At 37.9% G+C, this 23,243-nt stretch overlaps 1 protein-coding gene and 1 pseudogene across 2 annotated transcripts; both read right to left on the bottom strand.

Annotated features, from left to right (window-relative positions):
- Positions 1 to 3,744: 3,744 nt before the first annotated feature.
- LOC149005324 (21 kDa protein-like) lies at positions 3,745 to 4,254 on the bottom strand. Its single transcript, XM_089135862.1, has one exon. The coding sequence runs from the start codon at positions 4,252 to 4,254 to the stop codon at positions 3,745 to 3,747; it is 510 nt and encodes a 169-aa protein (XP_088991988.1).
- Positions 4,255 to 8,789: 4,535 nt separating this feature from the next.
- LOC149005325 (serine/threonine-protein kinase 52-like) lies at positions 8,790 to 14,096 on the bottom strand (annotated as a pseudogene). The gene is made up of 6 exons (XR_016175648.1): positions 13,636 to 14,096; positions 12,584 to 12,705; positions 10,945 to 11,139; positions 10,523 to 10,721; positions 9,772 to 9,882; positions 8,790 to 9,691 (listed from the first exon to the last, which is right to left on the bottom strand). The product of XR_016175648.1 is annotated as a serine/threonine-protein kinase 52-like (transcript).
- Between the last annotated feature and the right edge of the window lie 9,147 nt (positions 14,097 to 23,243).

Genomic DNA, 23,243 nt, shown 5'->3' on the forward strand with positions numbered 1-23,243 from the left:
GAATCTAACTCTATGTATGCTGGTCTCTATTGGCAGACATGCTTTAAGTCATAGCACCGTACTTCCTTAGGAAAGTCCACTCACATCCTCAACCATTTAAGATATCTTGGATTCTCTCACGGATCATTTCACCGGTCTTGAGCAGCCGATTGGTAATGGGTCCTTCACCCCTCGGGACAAACCATGGCGGGGGTTAAGTCAACACACTCTCTCACAACCATTTGGTATAAGTATCGGCGCATGTCGGGGGTAAAACCTAGCCAAATGCAAGTCTTCTACTTAGTTACATCAAGTCGGATCCGGATACTTCCATTCCTCGTCCTCGACGATCCTTTCCGGTATCCTTCACACTAGAGTCGGCGTATCCTATGGCACCGACCAACTCGGACTACGGACTCATCAACCCTATTGGTTATCCACATATGGTAAACGGGAAGCTCTCACGTCCTCTCACGGGTTGGTTACCGGTCTTAAGCGCCCGTGAGCCCAAGTCTAACCATATGCAACCCTACCAATAAATGGCCCCCACAATGTGATTCCTGTCCTCTCACGGGTTGGTTACCGGTCTTGAGCGCCCATGAATCCCCATTGCTACCACGGGTCGTTCGGTCTCAATACCCCTCCGATTAGGGTCGACATAACAGGACATCCTAGCCAAACACTACTAGACAATCCTAGATATGTCATCCAACGGTTTAGGAAGGTGTCCAGAGGGCATCTCCGGGAAACATCCCATAATATTCCCGTAGTAGTCCAAGGACAGAAGTGTCAAAAGGACACCTCTCCTTTCCAAACCATACTTAAGCATACACATGCATCAAATCATATCATCACATATATGATAACTTCATATATGGAAAGAAATCAATAATTACAATCACTTGTATAACATTGGTAAGTAAATCATACATGAATCAATTTAATATGAATAAGTAATGCTACTGTAATCAAAGTTATGCAACAGTAGTATATCATTGTAAAAATCTAATTTAGGAATCATATCTATGATATTCAAATATAGAAACTAGATTCATGCTATCTATGTAATTAAGGAAATAACCATCCTTACCTTTTATAACTCGCAAAGGAATCCTAAGAAATCAAGTAAGATCTCAGCAAACTTGAGAAGAAGGTCCTAAACAAGTATATACAACATATTAGGAAAGATCCCTAACAGAAAAGATACCAAAACATCCAACATAGACCAATTCTGGAGTTGCTGTACTCATTGGTCGAGTGGATTGGTCGAGTGGTCCAGTCGACCAATCAGTCGACCAATGCAGACAGTAGCCTAAAAAATAGAGTTTTAAGATATGAAATCCGAATTTGGTGGTTCAAAAGGGTACTAATCAAGGGGTAGACTACATCAGTAGTATTCTAACATATAGGGGACCTCAAAACACTAATCCAATCAAGATATCAAGATCCAAATTAGGAAACAAAAAGTTACCATAATTAAATCAATCATGGATCTTGATGAATTTGAAATAGAAAACAAAGACAAGAACAATAGGAGGATGGATCATTGCTTTCGGTAATGGTATCATGAAAACATACATAGATCTTCATGGAATAAGGCTTAGAAGCATAAATCTAAATAAGGAAATAAAACCTACCATATATGTAACTACCATGCATCATGAAGAACACATAGTATGGTAGAAGTGAACAACTAGAAATCTATAGATTATGGATCATGGAAAGAAAACACAGTAATTAACTACTAACATGATCAACATAGAAGATCCAAAGAGATCAGAATTCATATTAGAAGTTTAATCAAAGATTAGATCATGGTTTGATCATGATTCCTTCAAAAGCTTGCAATGATCATGGTTAAGATCATTGTTCTAGCCTCAAATCCTTAGGATGATCATGAGAACATGTTCGAGAGATGTTTGCAACAGAGAATGCAGCATCTCTTCTACTGTCTCAACTCAAAAAGGAAAGAAAAACAAAGATGGAGGAGAAGAAGAGAGAGTAGACATACCTTTTGATGCAAAAAGAAGAGTTTCGACGAAGATCCGTCAAGAAAACACCAAGGATGCAAGAGAGATGACTTGCAGAGGTCTTTGGTTCGTTCCAGAGAGTTTGGAGGCAGCAAATACGAAGTGGACTCGAGATTGGACTTAAATAGAGCAAGAACAACCTAATTGCCAAAGACAGCACTCATTGGTCGAGTGGATTGGTCGATTGGCCCGATCGACCAATCGGTCGACCAATGCCGACAAGACAAGACCAAAACAGGGAATTGAAGGTCCAGATCAAATCCAATCCTAAAGGGGTTTTGCACACAAGTCAAGTGACTTACCTAATAGGTAGAAATGCCTTCAAACCAAGATAGAGAGCACTCCAAGTCCATCAACTAATCAGATCTTCATCAGGATTCAGTTTCCATAAATAGAACCTCATCATCAACTTTCATGGATTCAAAGCCAGACACCAAGTCCTCTACTGGGATGGCCCAAAGCTGACTTCTTACTTTACTTCGGGTCATCGGACCTACAAATAACAAGGTTTCCGGGTCAAGGTTAGGGCTGGGTTTTACAGGTCGGGCCACATCTGACGCTTTCGTTTTGCAGGACATCACGAGGAGATCTAAGGGCTGAGCAGATTTTGGACGCATCAATAGGGCTTTCTAGACTTTGAAATTAGGCAAAACTCGGACAAAGCTATCGCTGCCTTTTTCACGTTGGGCCATGTTTGAGCTTTGGTACATAACCCAATCATAAAAATCATAATTTATTGGTCAAAGAAAAGCTTAAACTAAACACTCTATACTATTTATCTAGAGGATAAAAGGGAAGTATTAGAATGGAGAAAGGTGCGAACTATCATCAAATCTTAGATGAAGAGAAAATCTAATGATTACCCCAAAGTAGAGAAGGATTAACCATAAAAGGAAATGGATGAATGTACACACCACACCATATACAACATTTTATTTGCTATTCTCCCAAGCGCATAGCCTAGTTTTCTTGCATTGAAAAAAAGGAATAAATCTAATTTTCAATGACCTTATTAGTGGAAATTCTTTCTTTACTTTAGTGGGGTAGGTTGTTTGATGGCCTAATTCATCACCATGAGGAGCTCATGTGGTGTAGAGTATGGTTTTCGGTCAATATAAACGTAACGCAATTCTTGTAAACTATGTAATTGATATGATACACACATGCATTGCATTCTTATTTACTTTCTTGCAATGTCTCTTTTAACTTTTGGTTTTTTTTTTTTTTTTTTAGTGTTGTGCTGTAACTTTTGGCTCTCTTGGAGGGAGTACAAGAAATGCTTCATCTTCTAGTTGGAGGTTTTTATCTTGTTGGTGGTGGTGCCAAGGAACAACCCTTGACGGTATGGTGCATCTGTAACCTAAAAAAAGGCAACACTAACGGTGTGACTACACTTTTCTATCGAAGATTGGTGCTACTACAACGTTATGTTATCAAAATCAACTAAGGATCTTCAAATTCTAGTTGTATTGCAATTTTATTTCTTATGTTTGAAAATAAATTACACAACATAGAATTGAGGCAATTATATCCATAGAGAGTCCCTTTGAGGAATCTACACTTTGCTTTTCAAAACCTCAACTAAATTTATAAATTAATACGATATCAGATACCACAATGAAATCATATGGCCAAAATCTTCCCAATAAGGTGTTTCCTTCTTTTTTTTCTGAGAAAAAAAACTTTATCGAGAAGAACCATGCGAAGTAGCCTAGACTCGAGAGATAAACCATATTCAAGCTAACTTATTGATGAAGGTAAGGGTAATGCTTATCAACTTCTTGCCTGCCACCACAAGACCAAGTAAATCCGATTTCACTGATTCCAATCCCTCCTCACATGTATCCTCGTTCGTAAGTGCTGCACTCATCCACGTCTTCAAGTTGTCAAAGGCTACAATGTCGAGCTTTCCATTCAATGTCACAGTTGACTTGCGCATCTGATAAATGGCGTCTCCATAGGTGTCCATGCAGTCCTTTATAACCTTGTCAGATTTCGGTTTCTTTGAAAGGAGACCATTGACAATTGTTGCACTAGAAGAGCTCTCTTTGAGGGCCACCCTTGCTAGACTAGATAGACTTTCTTCGATCGTGAGAGCTATTGGGAGGAGTTTGGCGATGCAGACGTCAGGATACAATGTTGTCTTGCAGTTGGTAATGATGAAATTCTTGCTGGCGGCTGAGATTGCTAGTGGAAGAAGGAGGAGGAGTACAGCTGTAGAGATTGTATTTGCCATTGCAGCCATTTTTTTTTTCAAAGAAAGAAAAACTGATGGTTTTTAAAGTTCTGTTGTTATTACTAATATGGAAGGAAGACAGATGGGCAAGGAGTTGATGAGAGGGTTTTATTTATACATGGGCTTCTGATCTTGTTTGCCTTTTCGGGTTGGGATCTTAATGATAGGAGGCAGAAGCGGATGCTTTGAATACTATTACAAGGAATGGTTGAAACACTATTCAACCATTTAATTTAGTTTGCTTCTAAATAGTGACGATGGGCGTGAAGTGCAACTGAATTGTTAAATATCCGTTGGTTTAAGATTAACCAGAAGGGCAATGTTTCAGGTTGAAATGAGGGTTCTCTGGTTATGACTTTTAGAACCATTCTTGCACATTGTTTGGCACTCATTGTTTGCTCCTTTTTTTTGGTGAAGCAATTTAATGAGTACTTTGAATCAAAGTGGGATTAACAAAAAAAAAAAAAAAAAAAAAAGAGGTGGAGGTACTCACCATATGTTGGACAACTTTCATTAGGTTTTTTCTTTGTGTGTGTGTGTGTGTGTGTTGGGGGGGGGGCTTCGTTGGGCACCAAGATTTGCCACATAGCTTTCTGAATTAGACTGAAATTTAATCGATGAGTAGTGCCTAGTTCTTAGGATCATATATCAATTTCGTATCAATTTTAATGTCTCAGCTAGTAATAAATGAAGAGGTTTATACCGACTTGTATGTCCAGCTTGTGACAAATGCCACCTCCTGTGCTAGTAAATGGGCCAAGCCATTAACATATCCAGGAGGAAAGAAAAGAGAAAATACAAACATCAACTCCAAGGTGTCTTAGAAAATATTGCATTTCTTAGAATTTTTTGAGAAGTGGGATTTGTTCATGGAGTTATAATTGATCGAGTTGTGGTGAGTTTCATAAAACTCAAATATTGATGCTAAACACTCAATCTTGGGTCTCTTTCTCCCTCTCTCTTCTAGCAAGAAGGCGCGAAGCAGACAACAAAGGTTCAAATTCCAGACAGGAAGAATGAAACCTACGAAGACAACGAACCGCTTTTAAAACACCCGCACGAGTGTTCGGGAATCTGAACGATCGAGATTGATTCAAAATCAACGATCGAGATTGAAAGACGTTTTGAAAGTTTGAACTCACGAATCCAAAACAGGCGTTCGGAAACCGTCGCTTGGATTACGTGAGCCACGACAGATCGACTGCAAGGTGACACGTGGCCTTACCCTCACAATGCTCGAGGAAAAGTGACCACCGCATTAAATGTGATATGAAATTTAATGGAGCACGCAGAGTCTATCGCCTGACGAAGAACCCAGTTAAAAACCAAGCCCTCGGGATCGACCGAACGCTTGGTCTGGGGGGCTCGTGATACGGAGAATTATGATCAAACCGGGTTCATACCTGGTTCAACCCTCGACCCCGGTCGAAGCAGAGGGAACCGACTCGCTCCCGAGCTAACCGTATCCAGAAGATGGCTTGCTGAAGAAGAAAACTGATTCAGCTACAAGCACGCCCTAATCCTACTTATGAATTAGGGTAATTACCCTAATGATGGCATACTCGAATTGACAGCTGCGGCTAATCATTATCGAAGGGATAATCATCGCATAACCTAAAGAGTTATCTCAGGAGTCCTCTACTAGTCCAAACTAGTAGAAGTCTGTTGCTCAACGGATCTATCTGTTAAGATCCAACGACTACCCAAAGAAGGCTCAAGTGCATCCAACGAAGGAGATTCGAAGGTACACTCTATATAAACCTCACTACCATACGAAGTGAGGGGGATCAAAAACACACGATCTGAGACTCAGGTTCAGATACATACTGATAGACTTAAACTATCAGCGGCTTACGATCAAGATCACCTTTCCCAGTTCTTCATTCCTTAGCTCTGTGCTTCTAGCAGAGCCGTTTGTGATTAAGTTCATCAACTGACTTAGCCTTCGGAGGTGGACTCCCGACCCCCGCGGTCGGGCCACATCTGACGCTTTCGTTTTGCAGGTCATCACGAGGAAATCTAAGGGCTGAATAGATTTTGAACGCATCAAATGTATAAACAATTCCCAGATTTCCGCTGCTATTCGTTTACACCCACCAGGATCTAGATTATGGATGGTCATTTATGAGTTAGTTTTCTCCCTTTTCTATTGTTTGTGACTTGGAACACTTGGTGAGAGTTGCTTTTTTAACACTATGGAAGAGCATAGGGAGTTGCTTTATTTATGTTGGGTTTTCAGAAAGTAAAGAGGCTGAAAGATATGATTGTAGGCAAGTTAAGCGTTTAGATGCTTTATGTGTGCTGCCCAAGCAAGGAGTGCTAGGTCTAGTTTCTGTGCTGTCTTTTGTGTTCAATTATATTAACTCTCCTCTTAGTTGACCAACTGGCACTTGGACCCCCTTTTAGTTGGATGATATTACTTACTTCCCTTCTTAGCTGGCAAAGTTATCAAACACCTCCCTTCTATTGATTTTTTCTATTAAGTTCTATTTTTCTTTGTTAAGTATTTTTTAAAACCCCAAATTATCCTGACGTTAAATTATGTTTAGTTTAAATCTTAAATTACCCTCAATTATTATAGAAATTAAAATCCTATACTACCATCAATTAATATTATTGTTAAAACCTAAAATACCCTCCATTACTTTAGTAGTTAAAACCCTAAATTACCCCTCAATTAATTTTATTATTAAAATTTCAAAATGTCCCTATGTTCTTTAATTATATGTTTCTTTTTCATTAGATTAAAGGAAAAAATCAATCAAAAAATATAAATGTCTTTCTTAGGTTTCATTTCTTTATTTCTTCTCTTTTTTTTCCTTTCTTCCCCCCCCCCCCCCCCAAATGAAAGAAAGATACCTAGATTAAAATACAAATGGGTATTTTGGGGGGTCTTGGAATAAAATTAATTCAGGATAATTTAAGATTTTAACTATTAAAATAATTAACGGTATTTTGGGTTTTAACAATAATATTAATTGAGGGTAATTTGGGATTTTAGCTAATAGAGAAATTGAGAATAATTTGAGGTTTTAAACTAAAATACCTTTTTAATTAAGAGTAATTTGGGTTTTTAAAAAAAAATAATGATAAAATTAGAACTTAACGGAAAAAAGTTAAAAGAAGGGAGGTATTTGATAACTTTAATAAGTAAGAGGGGAGGTAAGTGATATTATCCAACTAAGAGGTGGTCCAAGTGTCATTTGGTTCACCAAGAGGGGAGGTAAGTGATATTTACCCATTATATAATCAGGGTCACCTAATTCTATGTTTTTACATGGCTTTTGCCTTTCATTTGCTGTTGTTTTTTGTTTGTGGAGGAAGGCAATTTTGATTCTTTTTTTCTTCTCTTTTTTAAGTCAAAAGTAATGTCCAGTTCATGTTTTTGCTTAGGTGATATACTCTTCCTGTAATCCTTTGCAGGTTCCCCAACAAAAAAATGTCTATGATTGTGGCATCTTTGTACTTTACTTCATAGAGCGCTTTATCGAGGAGGCTCCGGAAAGGATAAGGAACAAAAACATGTCAATGGTAAGCTATTCTAACTTCAAATGTATTGGCTTTTGTCCTATTGCTTTTTTTCTTCTTCTGAATTTTTTTTTTTTTTGGGGGGGGGTCGTTAATGTCTTTCTGGTTCTACAGTTTGGTGAACACTGGTTCAAACCTGAAGAGGCCTCGAGGCTTAGAGGGAGGATTCGAGAATTACTTGATGAAGAGTTTGAAAATGCTAAAATAGAGGATCTTAGGATGGAATCATCACCATCAAATTCGGACTGAATGGCCATTTGCTCCGAAGGATCTTATTAATGGAATTTGTCTGCCCAAAAATGTGTGAACTCTTGTATATATTGTGAATGCTGCCGTGCTACCCAGGATCGTCAGTGCTTTTGTCACTATACTTCAACTTTACTGATTTAGCTTTTAGAAGTCTGATACAACTTGTACCTTAACGGTGGATCATACGGGAAGTATGTGAATAAGGTGTGAATGAGGGTCTCAATAAAGGAAAAGGGCTGCAGAGAACACTGGTAAATAGAAACTACAACTTCTGAAGACTCTGCATGTTATCTACATTAAGTATCCAAATATATATATATATATATATGGAATTTTTCTACCAAAAAAAAAAAATATATATATATATATATATGGAATTTAAGTTGAATCATTGAATCATTTATATGAGCGGTGCCTGAAAACTGTTACAGTGGTATAACATACCCGTTGGCAAGAGCAATTACCCTAAACTGGCAACCTGTTGCGTTTTCCTCTCCCTTTTCATTTTTTGGGGTAAGAGTCTACGGTTCTACCATCCATCCCCGTTATATTGCTAACGTTAGCTTCTTCCTTTTTTTCTTATACTATTAGAATTCCAATTAAATCATGCAATATGTTTTTTTTTTCACTTCTACCTTTTAAAAACAATTACAATTACTAAAGAATTGGCTTAGTTAGTGATGATTTTTTTGGTAGAAAATTAGCAATGACCAACTCCTCTTCACGGAGGGAAGAATTATCGCTGATATTATATTTAATAATCCCTTGTCACTAATATATGTAATTATAACTCATTCCTTCTGTCGACGTCATGATGAGCTGGAATTAAACGAACATGGGAAAAAATTGAAGACATATAACACAATAACAGAACCCCTACAGAGGCCAATGGTGGATTAGTAGAGCGGTTAAAAGCCCAACTTCCCACAAGAAGATCGCGGCACCTATATTAGTAATATTTCCCCACCCTATATAAACTCTGAGAATGTACAGCAGGCTGCTGAGTGGTGGGTTGGGATTCTGAATCCATTCATGAAGAACCTCCTGACTCCAACACATTGCTAATTTATCTAAAAACAGTAACGACATTTATGATGTATTTATATACTTTTCCTACTTTAAATCTTTGTTTAATTCAAATTCGATCTACCCAAAAAAAAAAAATTTAATTCAAATTCGACATAAATACATATAAACCTAATTTCTGTCATGCTAGCAATCAATAGAAAAGGGGCGTCGAAGAGAACAAATAATAACTTTATATCATTTAAAAAGTAAGAAAAACTTTTACATGATTATTTTTATTCCCATAATGGGAAATGAGGCTGCAGAGCTCCCCCGAGGCTACACCGACCATCCACTGCCTCTTCGGTTCTGAAATCCCTACTTTGAACTCGATCCAAATAAATTACAAATCTTGATCACCGTCTTCTCTCCACTCCAAAGGATAATCATAATCTTCTCAAGGCCCTCGTTTTTTACGGAAGCAGAGACATCCCTGTTGCTGATCAGGGGGTATCATCCCCCCACCCTTTGATGTGTCAATTGCCTCTAACATGGACACCACCTCATCCATCTCCGGGCGTTTGTCAGGGTTCGCATCCCAACATCGCTTCATTACATTTGCCAGGGAGTTTGGGCAACAACGTGGTATCTCTGGTCTCAGGTTCTGTAATTCCAAGAACAGCTTAGGTTAAATCTTTCAGATCCAGGGCACAGCTTAATTTGTCATAAACACAAATGATGTACCTGGCGAACAACAGCTGAAGTCACTTCTGAGAAGCTTAGATCTGGATAAGGCATGTCACAACAATATATTTCCCACAAGCAAATTCCAAAACTGTAGACATCGCATTTCATTAAGGACCTGAATAAACCACAAACCCAAGTCACACGTTAGGTTAAACACACAAAATTTCTATTAGTGAGCTGTGAGCGTTAAATCGTATATTTGCAGTGCTCGTCAAATTCCACCGTTAATATTCACTTTTTTTCTGCAGCATGTATGTGGGAGTGTGTGTGTGTGAGGCTTGGAGTTTGAACAGGACACTTGGAAAGGAGACTGAATTGGAGGATGGTCAGCATTCTTAGACAGCGAACTACAGTAGTGATGACGAACGCAGAAATTTTTGACATGTGAAGAAAGAGCAGCTCAATATTCCCCTTGTCAGGGTGGTGAAGTAAAGATTGCTACTCCAGTTCTCCTATTTTTATCCCCACTAAATGCTTTCTAATTTAGTCAACTCAGTTATTATTTGGGGGTTAACACCAGATGTATAATTTCAATAGATATTCAGTAGTTGGTGCAAGTGGGTGAAGCTTTTACCAGCATTGCTTTTGGGCACGCTAACTGTGTGGCAAGCAACCCCATTTGTTGGGTGTTCTGGGTAGTTTGAGGTGATTTTACAGTATAATTGCACATCCCCAGGAATCTAAAAATCACTCAAGAAAAATATCCTTCCAAATGAACAGAACGAAAACATTGATAAATTAAATCCTAACTAAAAGCAGATTTGCAATATACCTCAGGCGCCATGTAACCGAGGGTCCCAGTCTCACCAGTCATGTCATTAGGGTTTTGAGCCTCCACATGAGCAACACCAAAGTCAGCTATTTTTACAGTGCGTGTCTTATCCAAAAGCATGTTTTCTGTCTTCACATCCCTATGAACAATCTTTTTGGAGTGAAGATAGCTCAACCTACAGGAGAGAAATTCGTTTTTCAAGTGTTTGGTTCTAGAGTTCAAGATCCTGGGATAAAGCTTTATACTGAATAACCCAATCATAACATAATCACTAAAAAAGAAGCAAAATATCAACTTCAAATGGAAATTTTTTTTTTTTTTTGGGGTGGGGTGGGGGGGGGGGGGGGGGATGAAGCATAGAGAGCGAAAGAAAGAGACAACTGGTAGAAGAGTCTGACCCTCGTGCAAGATCCAATGCTAGCTGAATAACAACTTTGAAAGCTAATTTCCTACGCCAGTTCTTTATGAGATATGATTTCAGAGCACCTCCTGGCAGATATTCAACAACAACACAGCAAACAGAACTTGGCATGGTCACATGACCATTTTCTGTTTGAATGTAGGTCTGATGTGCCCATTGTAGCCCCTATAAACTGCATATAGTTCCAATGAATGTAAGGACCAACATAAACATCTGGATGAGATTGCCATGACAGGCACCAAGTAACATTTGACACAAAAAGAAATAATTCAGAAAGTATAAATATCAACATTCCCTGCAACGGGCCCTTTAAAATAACTTTGTTGAGGATTAACAACTTCAGTTTCACCCACCAACGAGATAGGATGATTTTACCAACATTCTGAAGTTGCAGAAAATAAAAAGTGCCAAAATATACAAACATGTTTGCTATATATCAGTGAAGAAACTAAAATCAATTAGTATATGAGCCCCCCCCCCCCCCCCCCCCCCAAAAAAAAAAAACCAAAAAAAGGGAAGTTCACAAACTTTAGAAATGTGATCCCATTAGTCCTTCACTATTAATTCCAGATGGTGTAAGCAAGCATTTAAAATATTTCCAGAAAATAGTTAAATGTCATGAAAATAAGTACGACATAAGGGTATAGCTGATTGTATCCAACCTGGTTCCAGATTTTGTTATAACCACTCTTTTACATCCTACGTTGAAAAGATACCATTTTCTAGGGCTGTGGATTAATATGTCATTTCAATTGGTATGTATCAGAATCAGAAAAATTAATAATCACAACAATGGTATCTGAGGTAATACAGTCATTGAGGCAGTTCTCTGGGATCGTGTTTCCACCATTAGTTCTTCCAAGGTCCAAGAAGATGTCTTTGCCCTCTATTTTTCTTTCTTTGATCAGATATACAAATGGAATTGGAATAGTTCAGTTGCAGATGAAAATGTAATCATGGTTGGGATGGTGGATTATTCCTTTTTTTTTTTACTTTCTACCAAGGTTTTGAGGGGGTCTCACATATTGTGAGGTCCAAGTGAGGGAGAAACTAGGGTTTGCTGCAGGTACAGAAACTTTGTTCTTGACCCAAGGTATCCATGGCTGCTAAAGTTGGTGATCCAACAGAGAGAGAAAGTGAGAGAGTTCCCATGGGGATGGGGGTGAATCAAAATGAAAATGGAAAAGATAACTAGAAAAAACAGCAAAATTGTTAAACTCTTAATGTTGATCAACTTATCATGAAATTATAATTTGCATGTTCAGTTCTCATATGTTTAATGGGTCTCACTCACTTGAGTTTCATATTCAGCCTCTTTGACAGAGGTGCAACCTTTTACCTACTTGAAGGAGGTATATGGCTTGGCATCCCCTCCTCCACCCCTGTACTCCGTCTGCCAATTCCAGAAACAGGATGACAATAGTGTTTTGTAACTAGCAGCAATGGCAAGTTGTTTTCTTTTTCAACTATGTAAACACAAAAATTGATTAAAGAGAATCTATCAGTTATTGGCATGCACAACTTTGTAAAACCATTAAGATCCGGATAAAGCGTTCTGGAGATATTCAATTTGGAGAAATGGTTGAGAAAGAGACAGAACAGAAAAGGAATGCTACCTTGGTTACATTAGGATGATCAAGCTTATGCCAGACAGCAACTTCATGGGTGAAAGCTTGCCTCAGTGAAACAATCTCAGCATCAGATCTGCAACCTTCTTCCCCCCAGTCAAGCAATTTAACTGAAAGCAAGAACAGCTGTTAATGAAAAGATTCAGAATATTACAACCTTGTAATCATTAGATACTCCATGGGAATAAAACTATATCAAAATAAAACGAATAAGAAACTCAGAAATTTAGAAGAAGAGTCAAAAGCTATCTGGCATGAAACAGGAGAAGCAAAATCAGAAGGCAATGTATTTACAACTGTAATCATCTTCTTAGCCCAATTAATCAAAAGACTTATTGATAATATTTACACCGAGAAAGCAAGTAGTTTGAGAACTACAGAAAATTTGGATCACATGAAAGTTCAGAAAGGAAAATCACCAATCCAGCTGAAACACGTTAGTTACAGACTTAGTAAGATAACATCCACAAGGACCAAATCCCACCACTCCCTCAAATCATTTTGGATATCTTTTCTTTTTGAGTGGGGAGGGGGGCATGGAGAGGACGATTCGCTCGGAGCAAAAATGTCCTTGGAAAATTTACAGAGTATATCATAAAAGAAACAAACTGGAGCAAGAAGGTTAAGACAGAAATTTTACGGGTACTGGGAAATTATAATGAGAGACAAGCCTGAAACATCATCTCAAACACTTCCATTGTACGGTATTTCTCGACGCATTAGGGTTCTAGTCTGCGGAAGCTATTATTTACTGGCCCTTTTGGAAACCAACACCACATTAACATATAAAACCAAATTGGTATCCATTAAAATGTAAAACAGGTATACCCAAAGCGTAGCAATGAGAACAACTGCCGAAAACAGGTCAGGTGGAAAATAAGAAGAACAAACGGTTGTAGTCGGTTTAAATTTCAAGTTTTCAATAGAAATTAAACAAGAGCGAATTTTGCTCAGGGAGATTGAGATAGGGGTGGAGAGATATGAATAAAAACGTTAAAAGTACACAATTTTTATTTTGTAGATGAGTTTCTTTCTCTTACCTGCGACGTCTTGACCATCGTAAACCCCTCTGTGAACCGTGCCAAAGGTGCCTCGAGCAATAACACTTTTCATAATAAGCTTCCTAGGATCGATCTCCCATTCTTCTCTACTGTTCAAATCCTTATTCTCCTCCTTCTTCTCCATAGTAACTGCTCGATTGAGATGCCGTTCGAGCTGTTCATCTAAACTCTTCAGGTCGATCTGATTTGCCCTAATGAACACATCACTAGTCTCCTTCATATTTGCTTGGCTTCCGCTTGCTCGCCTCCCTCAAACAATAACCCCCGAGAATCAAATCACTGAAAATAAGACAAAAAGAAAAAACCTACCTTTTTTTTTAACAATATTAGTCTCTAATTCTCTGCAACAGCAAAGTATTACAAGGGACCAAGGGCTTTGCAGCTGCTAGTGCCCCTTCTGCTTCTTCCTCTCTCGTCAACTATTTCTCTCTCTCTCTCTCTCGAATCTCTACCAAGGTTTAAAGTATCCCACGATACCTTACGATACTAGCCGATACGTATCCATATTTGACCTAACCGACACGATACATCTCGATATGTCTCTCCATTGAATTACACTAAAATGCATTAGCTAGAGTGATACAATACTCGATACAAGACGATACGTCTCTTAAAATCACTTGACCGATACGATACTCGATACCGATACTTTAAACCTTGATCTCTACTTCTTCTTCCTTCCTCCCTCTCTCCTTGTCATCCATGTGATCACACATGCATTGCCTTAACACGGATTAACACAACGTGTGTAACTGACCCACCTCGATTTCTTCTTTTCCACAGAAAAAGAAATCAAAATCAAAACTTTCTTGCTCTCTCTCTCTCCGTAGACGATGAATAAAAGGTTTCTTCACTGGATTTTGTTTCTGCTTTCAACTGGGGAATCAACAGTACACAGATCATTAATGGACCTCCATTTCCTTCTCAGATGGACGACACCTGTACGATCTGTATCCAAGGGTAAAATAAATCAAAATGAAATAAGCCTTTCATCTTCTAAATCGCTTCTCTTTCATTTCCCGCGTTTCAGTCTCTTCACTTCTCCGCAAAACCAGACGGGCGGGAACAACGATAATCCCAAGTTTCACCAGCCAGATACCATCAACCACGACAAACAAACAATACCATTTCCTAAAGGATTTCAGATCAGCAGTTGCCTTGAGATTTTGGTACGGCACCTCTTTTCTGCTATAAGCTTGAAAGCTTCATTGTCTTCTCTCGTATGGGTTGGTTTAGCTTAGTTTGATTGTTTGTTGGTTAGAAAGATCCATTCATAAAAGCAGAAACCGTTGAGGTTCATTAATAATTTTAAAACAAGATTAGCTTTCCCCTTTGGACTCCACGTTGAAAGATGAGAATGGGATAATGGAGAACCCAGATTTTAGTTTCTTTCTTTCTCAAATACATTGTTTTTCTCTCCTCTTTAATTTATTTTCTCCTTTCATTTGTAACTCAATTAGCTCAAAAATATGAATGGGATCAAATCTCATTAAATGGACCAAATCTCACCGTCGGATGCGACAACCACGACGGGTTGCGACACCATCTCCTCAACTGTTTCAGTTCAGTAGTCACGGTACCCCCACCTCATTTCCTTTTTTCTCTGCTCTGCTATGAGGTTGAAATCCTCGATCTGGATTTGTTTGATTAGACACATGATACACAATCAGAGTGGAAGAAATCAACACATTGAGTTCAAACGATTGCCAAAATGACCATTCCATAGAAAACCTCAAGTCTGATATGCATTCCTTCCATAGAGAACCTCAAATCATATGCATTCAGCAGCCCCTGTATTTTGGTAGAACTGATAAACATTTAAATTCACAAAAACCAGAACCGGTGAAGCTGAAGGGTTGTTGGTCGTCGTGGTTGCTGCCGTCAATTGTGCAGAGAAAGAAAAGATACTTGAAACACCGGAGAGAGGAAGGAGAAGAGATTTGAAAGATGAAGGGCTTGTTTAATTTTGATTTATTTTTAGCCGTTAGATAGAGGTTATACAAGTGTCGTCCATCTGAGACGGAATTGGAGGTCCATTTTCTGACATTTTGTTTCTGCTTTCTACTGGGGAATCAACAGTAGACAGATCATTGATGGGATTCACGGTCAAAACTCAAAACGTACTTGTTTCTACAACCAACTCCTTGTAAATAAAGTTGTACAAAGTTGTTGTCTTATGCTTCCGTTGAAACTGGAGAGCTGGAGAACCATACCGGAAATGGAAGTAGGTCTGTAGGTGGCCCTCTCTGTATCAGCTTGGTAAAAGCAATTATTAAAATCCTTACTATAAAAAGCAAATAATTAAATTAAATTCAGATTTGATTTTCTTGGTTTCAAATAATACACTGGATTTGGTTTTGTTTTCCATGTTGAATACTCATTTATAATTCACCAACTAATCCTTTCCAATGAAACGGCTTTTCTGTTTATTTTTATGGATATATAATCTTACCCAAAAAAAAAAAAAAAAGACATATAACTATTTGTGTGAAATTGAGAATTCAAACATTTTAGGTAGACTTGTAAATGGATAACTGAAATTTGCCTTCGAATTAGCATTTGTATTCATTTAAGGATGTCCGTATCTTGAGACTTTCTTACCGAAAAATATCCGTATCCCTCCGTTAAGCAATCGGATTCGGATTTGGATAATTGCTTATTGAATCTGATAATATCCAAATAAAAATTTATCCGGATAGAGCAAAGTATTCAACTTTTTTGCTTTGAAAATTGATGATAATTGGATTCGGAAACCGGCAATTGGTAATTGAAAATCGGAAATATAAAAATGACAATCACCAATCAATAAACGGATAGTTTATCGGATATACGATAAAGTTTCGGATTCGAATTCAGATGCCTTCTCTAAATTTTTGCCGGATTCGGATACTGGTATATTCGAGCCGAATCCAATTCATTTACAAGTCTACTTTTAGGAGCATTACGTAACGGGCTAAGGAACAGTTTTTGGTGTTCTTTTGTTCTCAAAATGCCAAAAAATGTTTGGAAAAATAGGTCATTCTTCCATTTTTAGAAAAAGAACCGATCCATTTTTCATGTCTAAGAAGGCTTTTTACAAAACAAGTTTGACTTGTCCGTTGTTTTCAAAAACAAAAAGTATGTCAAAAAGGGTCATTCAACCCAAACTTCATTCACAAGCAAATTTTAATTCCTTCCTATGGTGACAATATATTTTTATTTTTTCAAGTCTCCGTCATCTCAAGTGTTCTCAGTACAAATTTAACCATCAATCAAAATTGTGCTTAGACCACTATTCTTTGATTAGCTCAATCGTTTTGGTGCTGCTCAATTAATGCGCAACACCATAAGTGAATTGTTGAGAACGAGATATTCACCGTCTATTTTCAAAAAGTGTATTTCCACATTTTTTAGAAACGGACGGTCGAGGTCAAATCTCGATTGAAATCGTTCACAGCGCATTGAAGTTGAGCTTCTCAGCTCACCTCCTCTTGGTCCCTTTGGATTTACCCTTCTATATATTAGTATTTTTAAAAACAAATATCTTTTTAGATTCTATTCCGTTGCTATAAACGTAATAGAAAGATCATCCAAATAAACTAGATAGCTACCATTTCTAGAAATAAGCCAAAGGATTAGAAAAGAAAGACATAAAATGGTAGAGTGGAAGAGACGTGTTTTTTCATAAAATTGCCCTTCAACGTGTACTGTCTTTTCTTCCTGGTCCTTATCCTCTTTTATTATTGCTTGCATCATAGGAATAAGATGTAGGCACGGAAGATTAGTGAATTACGTGAGGAGAAGACGAAATAACGTAGAAAATTTTTTATTAAAGATATAATAAGAAATAGAACCAATTAAGGACAAGTTGAGTTGAACCTAGAGAATCTGTTCTTAAGCATTTCATCAAGCAACAACCCAGCTGGGAATGACACAATGATACCTAAATTAAAGAGATCAAGTCTCTTTTTTTGTGTGCTAAAGAGAGATCAAGCCTGTAAGATCATCTTATTATATAGTTGAGGTTACAAAACTGTACACCGTGTCTTTCAACAACAACAACAACAACAATAAGCCTTTTCCCAACTAAATGGGGTCGGCTACATGGATTCTTGCCCTCCAATCGGTTCTGTTCAAGGCCATGCTAGATACAAGGCCTAAGCTATACATATCCTTTCTCACCACTTCTCCTAAGGTTATCTTAGGTCTACCCCTAGCTCTTCTAGTTCCTTCAATATGGATTATATCACTTCTCCGAACAGGAGCATTTATAGGTCTCCGTTGAACGTGGCCGTGCCACCTCAAACGACTTTCTCTAAGCTTATCACTTATAGGAGCAACTCCCAGACCAACTCTAATATGATCGTTTCTTATCTTATCCATCCTAGTTTTGCCACTCATCCATCTTAGCATCCTCATTTCTGCTACACTGAGTTTATCTATATGATTCTTCTTAACAGCCCAACACTCTGCACCGTACATCATAGCTGGTCGGACAACAGTCCTATAAAATTTTCCTTTAAGCTTTAATGGAATACGCCGATCACATAAGACCCCAGATGCACCTCTCCACTTCATCCACCCTATTTTAATTCTTTGGGAAACTTCATCTTCTAAATCACCTCTTTTACTTATGATTGAACCTAGGTACCTAAAACAATCACTCTGAGGAATCTCTTTATCGTCAAGTATCACCACTTCATCATCTGCCCGATCATGACTAAAGTTACAAACTAGATATTCTGTCTTCGATCTACTAAGTTTAAAGCCTTTTGATTCCAAAGCTACTCTCCATGATTCTAATTTGGTATTAATCCCCCCTTGGGTCTCATCAATCAACACAATATCATCCGCAAAAAGCATACACCAGGGGACCTCATCTTGAATGTCTTTGATTAATTCATCCATTACCAGTGCAAATAGATATGGGCTTAAAGTTGACCCTTGATGTAGCCCAACTGTTATCGGGAATTCATTACTTTGTCCCCCCACTGTTCTAACACTAGTCACCGAACCATCATACATATCCTTAACTATATCTACATATTTACTTGCAACACTTCTTTTCTCTAGTACTTGCCAAATTAACGCTCTAGGGACTCTATCATAAGCTTTTTCTAGGTCAATAAATACCATATGAAGGTCTTTCCTACATTCTCTATACCTTTCCATAAGTCTCCTAATTAAGTAAATAGCCTCCGTTGTAGATCTTCCCGGCATAAACCCAAATTGGTTCTCCGTAACTATAGTTAAGTGTCTCAACCGGGTTTCAATTATTCTCTCCCATAATTTCATCGTATGGCTCATCAATTTAATGCCTCTATAGTTATTACAACTTTGAATATCTCCTTTATTTTTATAAATTGGAACCACAACAGTTCTCCTCCAATCATCTGGCATTTTCCCTATGCTCATAATCTTATTAAACAACTTAGTCAACCAAACTAGTCCATGGGTTCCTAAGCTCTTCCATACTTCAATTGGGATTTCATCAGGACCTTGTGTCTTGCCGAGTTTCATCCTCCTTAAAGCCTCTTTTACTTCGGACATCGAAATTCTACGAATATAAGTTCGGACACCAGTGCCTTGGTGAAAAGTGTAATCGTCCGAAACATAAGTGCTTGAAGAATGCTCATTTAGTAAACTAGAGAAATAGGTTTCCCATCTTTTCTTAATATCCTCCTCACAAACTAATACTTTACCATCTCCATTTTTAATACATCTAACATGGTCAAGATCTCTACTCTTCCTATCCCTCATCTTAGCTATCTTATAAATAGATTTTTCCCCTTCCTTTGTGCCCAACTTATTGTATAACTCTTCATACTTCCTTTCCCTTGCTTTTCCCGCAATTTTCTTAGCTTCATTTCTATCTAACCTATACCTTTGAAGATCCTCAACATCCTTAGTTCTTTGCCATGTCTTAAAACTAGCTTTTTTATTCCTAATGGCAGCTTGAACCTCACTATCCCACCACCACGTCTCTCTATAAGAATGGATCTTTCCTTTTGATTCACCTAGAACATCTTTAGCCACTTTCTTAATACACCGTGTCTTTCCATATATAATTTATAAGTAATCAGAGAAGGCAGACTCGAACAGGTGTGGGTGAAATTTGGTCAAGCCTCACTTGGGGAAGTAATTCAAGAGAACCAAAAACAAGATTGTAATATTGAACCATGGCTAACATTAATTAAGGTACAACGTAGACGATGAAATCTTGAATTGTTCTAAAGTGTCGGCTGGAAATTACGTTTAAGTGTTGAATATGATCTGATCGTACTTCACACGGAAAAGGAAGTGCTTAGCTCACTTGGGTGCAACAATTTGTTCTCTTTAAGGGAAAAAAGACTTCACTGCTTTTGGATGGAGTAATAGAAGAGCAAACAAGACTTCTATTTGATAACGTGGCTAAATCTCAATCATCTCTTTCTTCTCCTTTTTACCTACATCATCATGCCACATAGAGACGCCAATCATCGAAGGAGTTTTTTTTTTCCGTCCAAAATCATGGAAGGAATTTGATTGGGGGAACAAGGTAGGATAAGGAGTTTGGTTTTGGTGTGGTTTCTATTTCAATCAAGTTTTCTTCGAATATGATTTTGATATCGGTGGCAGTAAGCTTTCTTCGAATCGGTACTGATAATCTGTTAGGGGATACTGTTCTTCGAAGCTTTTGTGTTTGTTTACCATTCTCAAGCTTTCTTCGAATATGATTTTGATATCGATACTAATAATCTGTTAGGGGTTACTGCAATGGCATCGGTTTTGTGTTTCCATTCTCAAGCTTTCTTAGAATATGAATTTGAGATGGTACTGATAATCTGTTAGTGGTTACTCTCTATTCTTCGAACTTGCTGTAATTTTGCCTTTTTTTTTTTTTTTTCTTTTTCAGATGGATGTTCTTGATACTTTACTTGCCATTTATTAGTCGGTAGCGACTGAAATCAATTATGTTGTTGATTTGGAACCGTACTTTGGTCTTTCTGAAGATGATAGACAAGGATTAAGGAATGCCTTGATTCATCTACACATCCTGTCCGCCGAGGTAGGCGGTGTCGGTAAAACAATTCGCTCATCCGTTCAAAGGTTCCGCTCGCTGGAGCTGCTACCACTTCATATCCCACCTCCTCCACATACCCCGTCTCCACCACCAGCTCCACCTACTCCACTTCCTCCCCCTCCACCACTTCCATCCCATTCACCATCTCCACCCCCACCTCCACCACCGCCGCCGCCGCCGCCACCAAGGGTGGCACGTCAGCGAAGGGCACCGAATCGGTTTGAACCTGATGATATTAGAAGGGGCGGTCGCCGCGGAGGGTGCCGCGGGGGTCGCTGAGGGAGTTGCCGTGGGGCACGAGGAAGGCGAGGCGGTGGTTGCAACTGTTGATTTTTTTTGAGTGTTTTTTTGTTTGAACCTGCTTATTTTCACTCTTTTAATCCAATTAATGCAATTACTGCTCAAATACTTTTTAGATAGCTATGTTATTTTCACTCTTTTTAGAACTGCAATTACTGCTCATATCCTTATTCTCCACCTTTTAAAAGAACTGCAATTACTGCTCATATCCTTATTCTCCTCCTTTTATGTATGTCGAAAAAGAACGTTACTCTGATACTAATGAATAGTAATAAATTTAGTAATAAGAACAAGATTCTCCACCTTTTAAAAGAACTGCAATTACTGCTCATATCCTTATTCTCCTCCTTTTATGTATGTCGAAAAAGAACGTTACTCTGATACTAATGAATAGTAATAAATTTAGTAATAAGAACAAGGGGATAATGGGTGTTGTAAGCTTGTAGCAACAAATTAAGGTGAAACAACACATAGAGGTTTACTGAAAAATTTGAGAAACATCACATGAGGGAGGAAGGAGGGTTTTTTTTACTACCATATGTCCACCTTTTGGATACCAACCAGATTGAGTGAACATTGCAATCTTAAAGAGTTCAAAGAGTCATGGCAAAAAGAGACCAAATCGAATGACCAACAATACCCACTTTAAAAGAATTCATTGACATTAGGTTTCTTGGTTGGGTATGTAATTGTGTTGGCAAGATAAGTATATGGCTTTGTTTTGCTTTTGATATACATAGGTTTCTGTTTTGTCAGGTTTTATTAAGGCAACCATGTATTTTCAAGGACTAGTAATTTGAAGAGTTTGATTAAGGTTACATAGAAATGGCAAAACTTTGAGTATATTTGAAGATTTTTTTACTAGCATATGAATGCATTCTTTTAATGTTAGTAGTTGAAAAAAATGAAAAAATTATAGTATTTTAAAGACATTTTATTATAGTATTTTGATAAAATTGCCCTTCAACGTATACTGTCTCTTCTTCTTGTTCCTTATCCTCTTTTATTATTGCAAGCATCAATGGAATAAGATGTAGGCACGGAAGATTAGTGAACTATGTGAGGAGAAGATGAGATAACGTAGAAATTTTTTTATCAAAGATATAATAAGAAATAGAACCAATTAAGGACAAGTTGAGTTGAACCTAGAGAATCTGTTCTTAAGCATTTCATCAAGCAACAACCCAGCTGGGAATGACACAATGATACCTAAATTAAAGAGATCAAATCTCTTTTTTTGTGTGGTAAAGAGAGATCAGGCCTGTAAGATCATCTTATTATATAGTTGAGGTTACAAAACTATACACCGTGTCTTTCCATATATAATTTATAAGTCATCAGAGAAGGCAGACTCGAACAGGTGTGGGTGAAATTTGGTCGAGCCTCACCTGGGGAAGTAATTCATGAGAACCAAAAACAGGATTGTAATATTGAACCATAACTAACATTAATTAAGGTACTCCGTAGACGATGAAATCTTTAATTGTTCTAAAGTGTCGGCTGGAATTACGTTTAAGTGTTGAATATGATCTGATCGTACTTCACACGGAAAAAGGAAGTGCTTAGCTCACTTGGGTGCAACAATTTGTTCTCTTTAAGGGAAAAAAAACCCTTCATTGATAGACTACACTGCTTTTGGATGGAGTAATAGAAGAGCAAACAAGACTTCTATTTGATAACGTGGCTAAATCTCAATCATCTCTTTCTTCTCCTTTTTACCTACATCATCATGCCACATAGAGACGCCAATCATCGAAGGTGTTTTTTTTTTCCGTCCAAAATCATGGAAGGAATTTGATTTGGGGGAACAAGGTAGGATAAGGAGTTTGGTTTTGGTGTGGTTTCTATTTCAATCGAGTTTTCTTCGAATATGATTTTGATATCGGTGGCAGTAAGCTTTCTTCGAATCGGTACTGATAATCTGTTAGGGGATACTGTTTTTCGAAGCTTTTGTGTTTGTTTACCATTCTCAAGCTTTCTTCGAATATGATTTTGATATCGATATTGATAATCTGTTAGGTCTTCCTTGCTCGGCATCGGTTTTGTGTTTCCATTCTCAAGCTTTCTTCGAATATGAATTTGATATGGTACTGATAATCTGTTAGTGGTTACTCTCTGTTCTTCGAACTTGCTGTAATTTTGCCATTTTTTTTCTTTCTTTTTCAGAAGGATGTTCTGAATACTTTACTTGCCATTTATTAGTCGGTAGCGACTTAAATCAATTCTATTGCTGATTTGGAACCGT

The sequence above is a fragment of the Hakea prostrata genome, chromosome 9 (genome assembly GCF_041222555.1).
Source record: "Hakea prostrata isolate BN-2017 chromosome 9, UWA_Hpros_2, whole genome shotgun sequence".
Classification (NCBI taxonomy): Eukaryota; Viridiplantae; Streptophyta; class Magnoliopsida; order Proteales; family Proteaceae; genus Hakea; species Hakea prostrata.

Bases quoted from the DNA above. Each gene is read 5' to 3' on its own strand.
- LOC149005324 (XM_089135862.1), bottom strand. From the start codon at position 4,254: ATGGCTGCAATGGCAAATACAATCTCTACAGCTGTACTCCTCCTCCTT.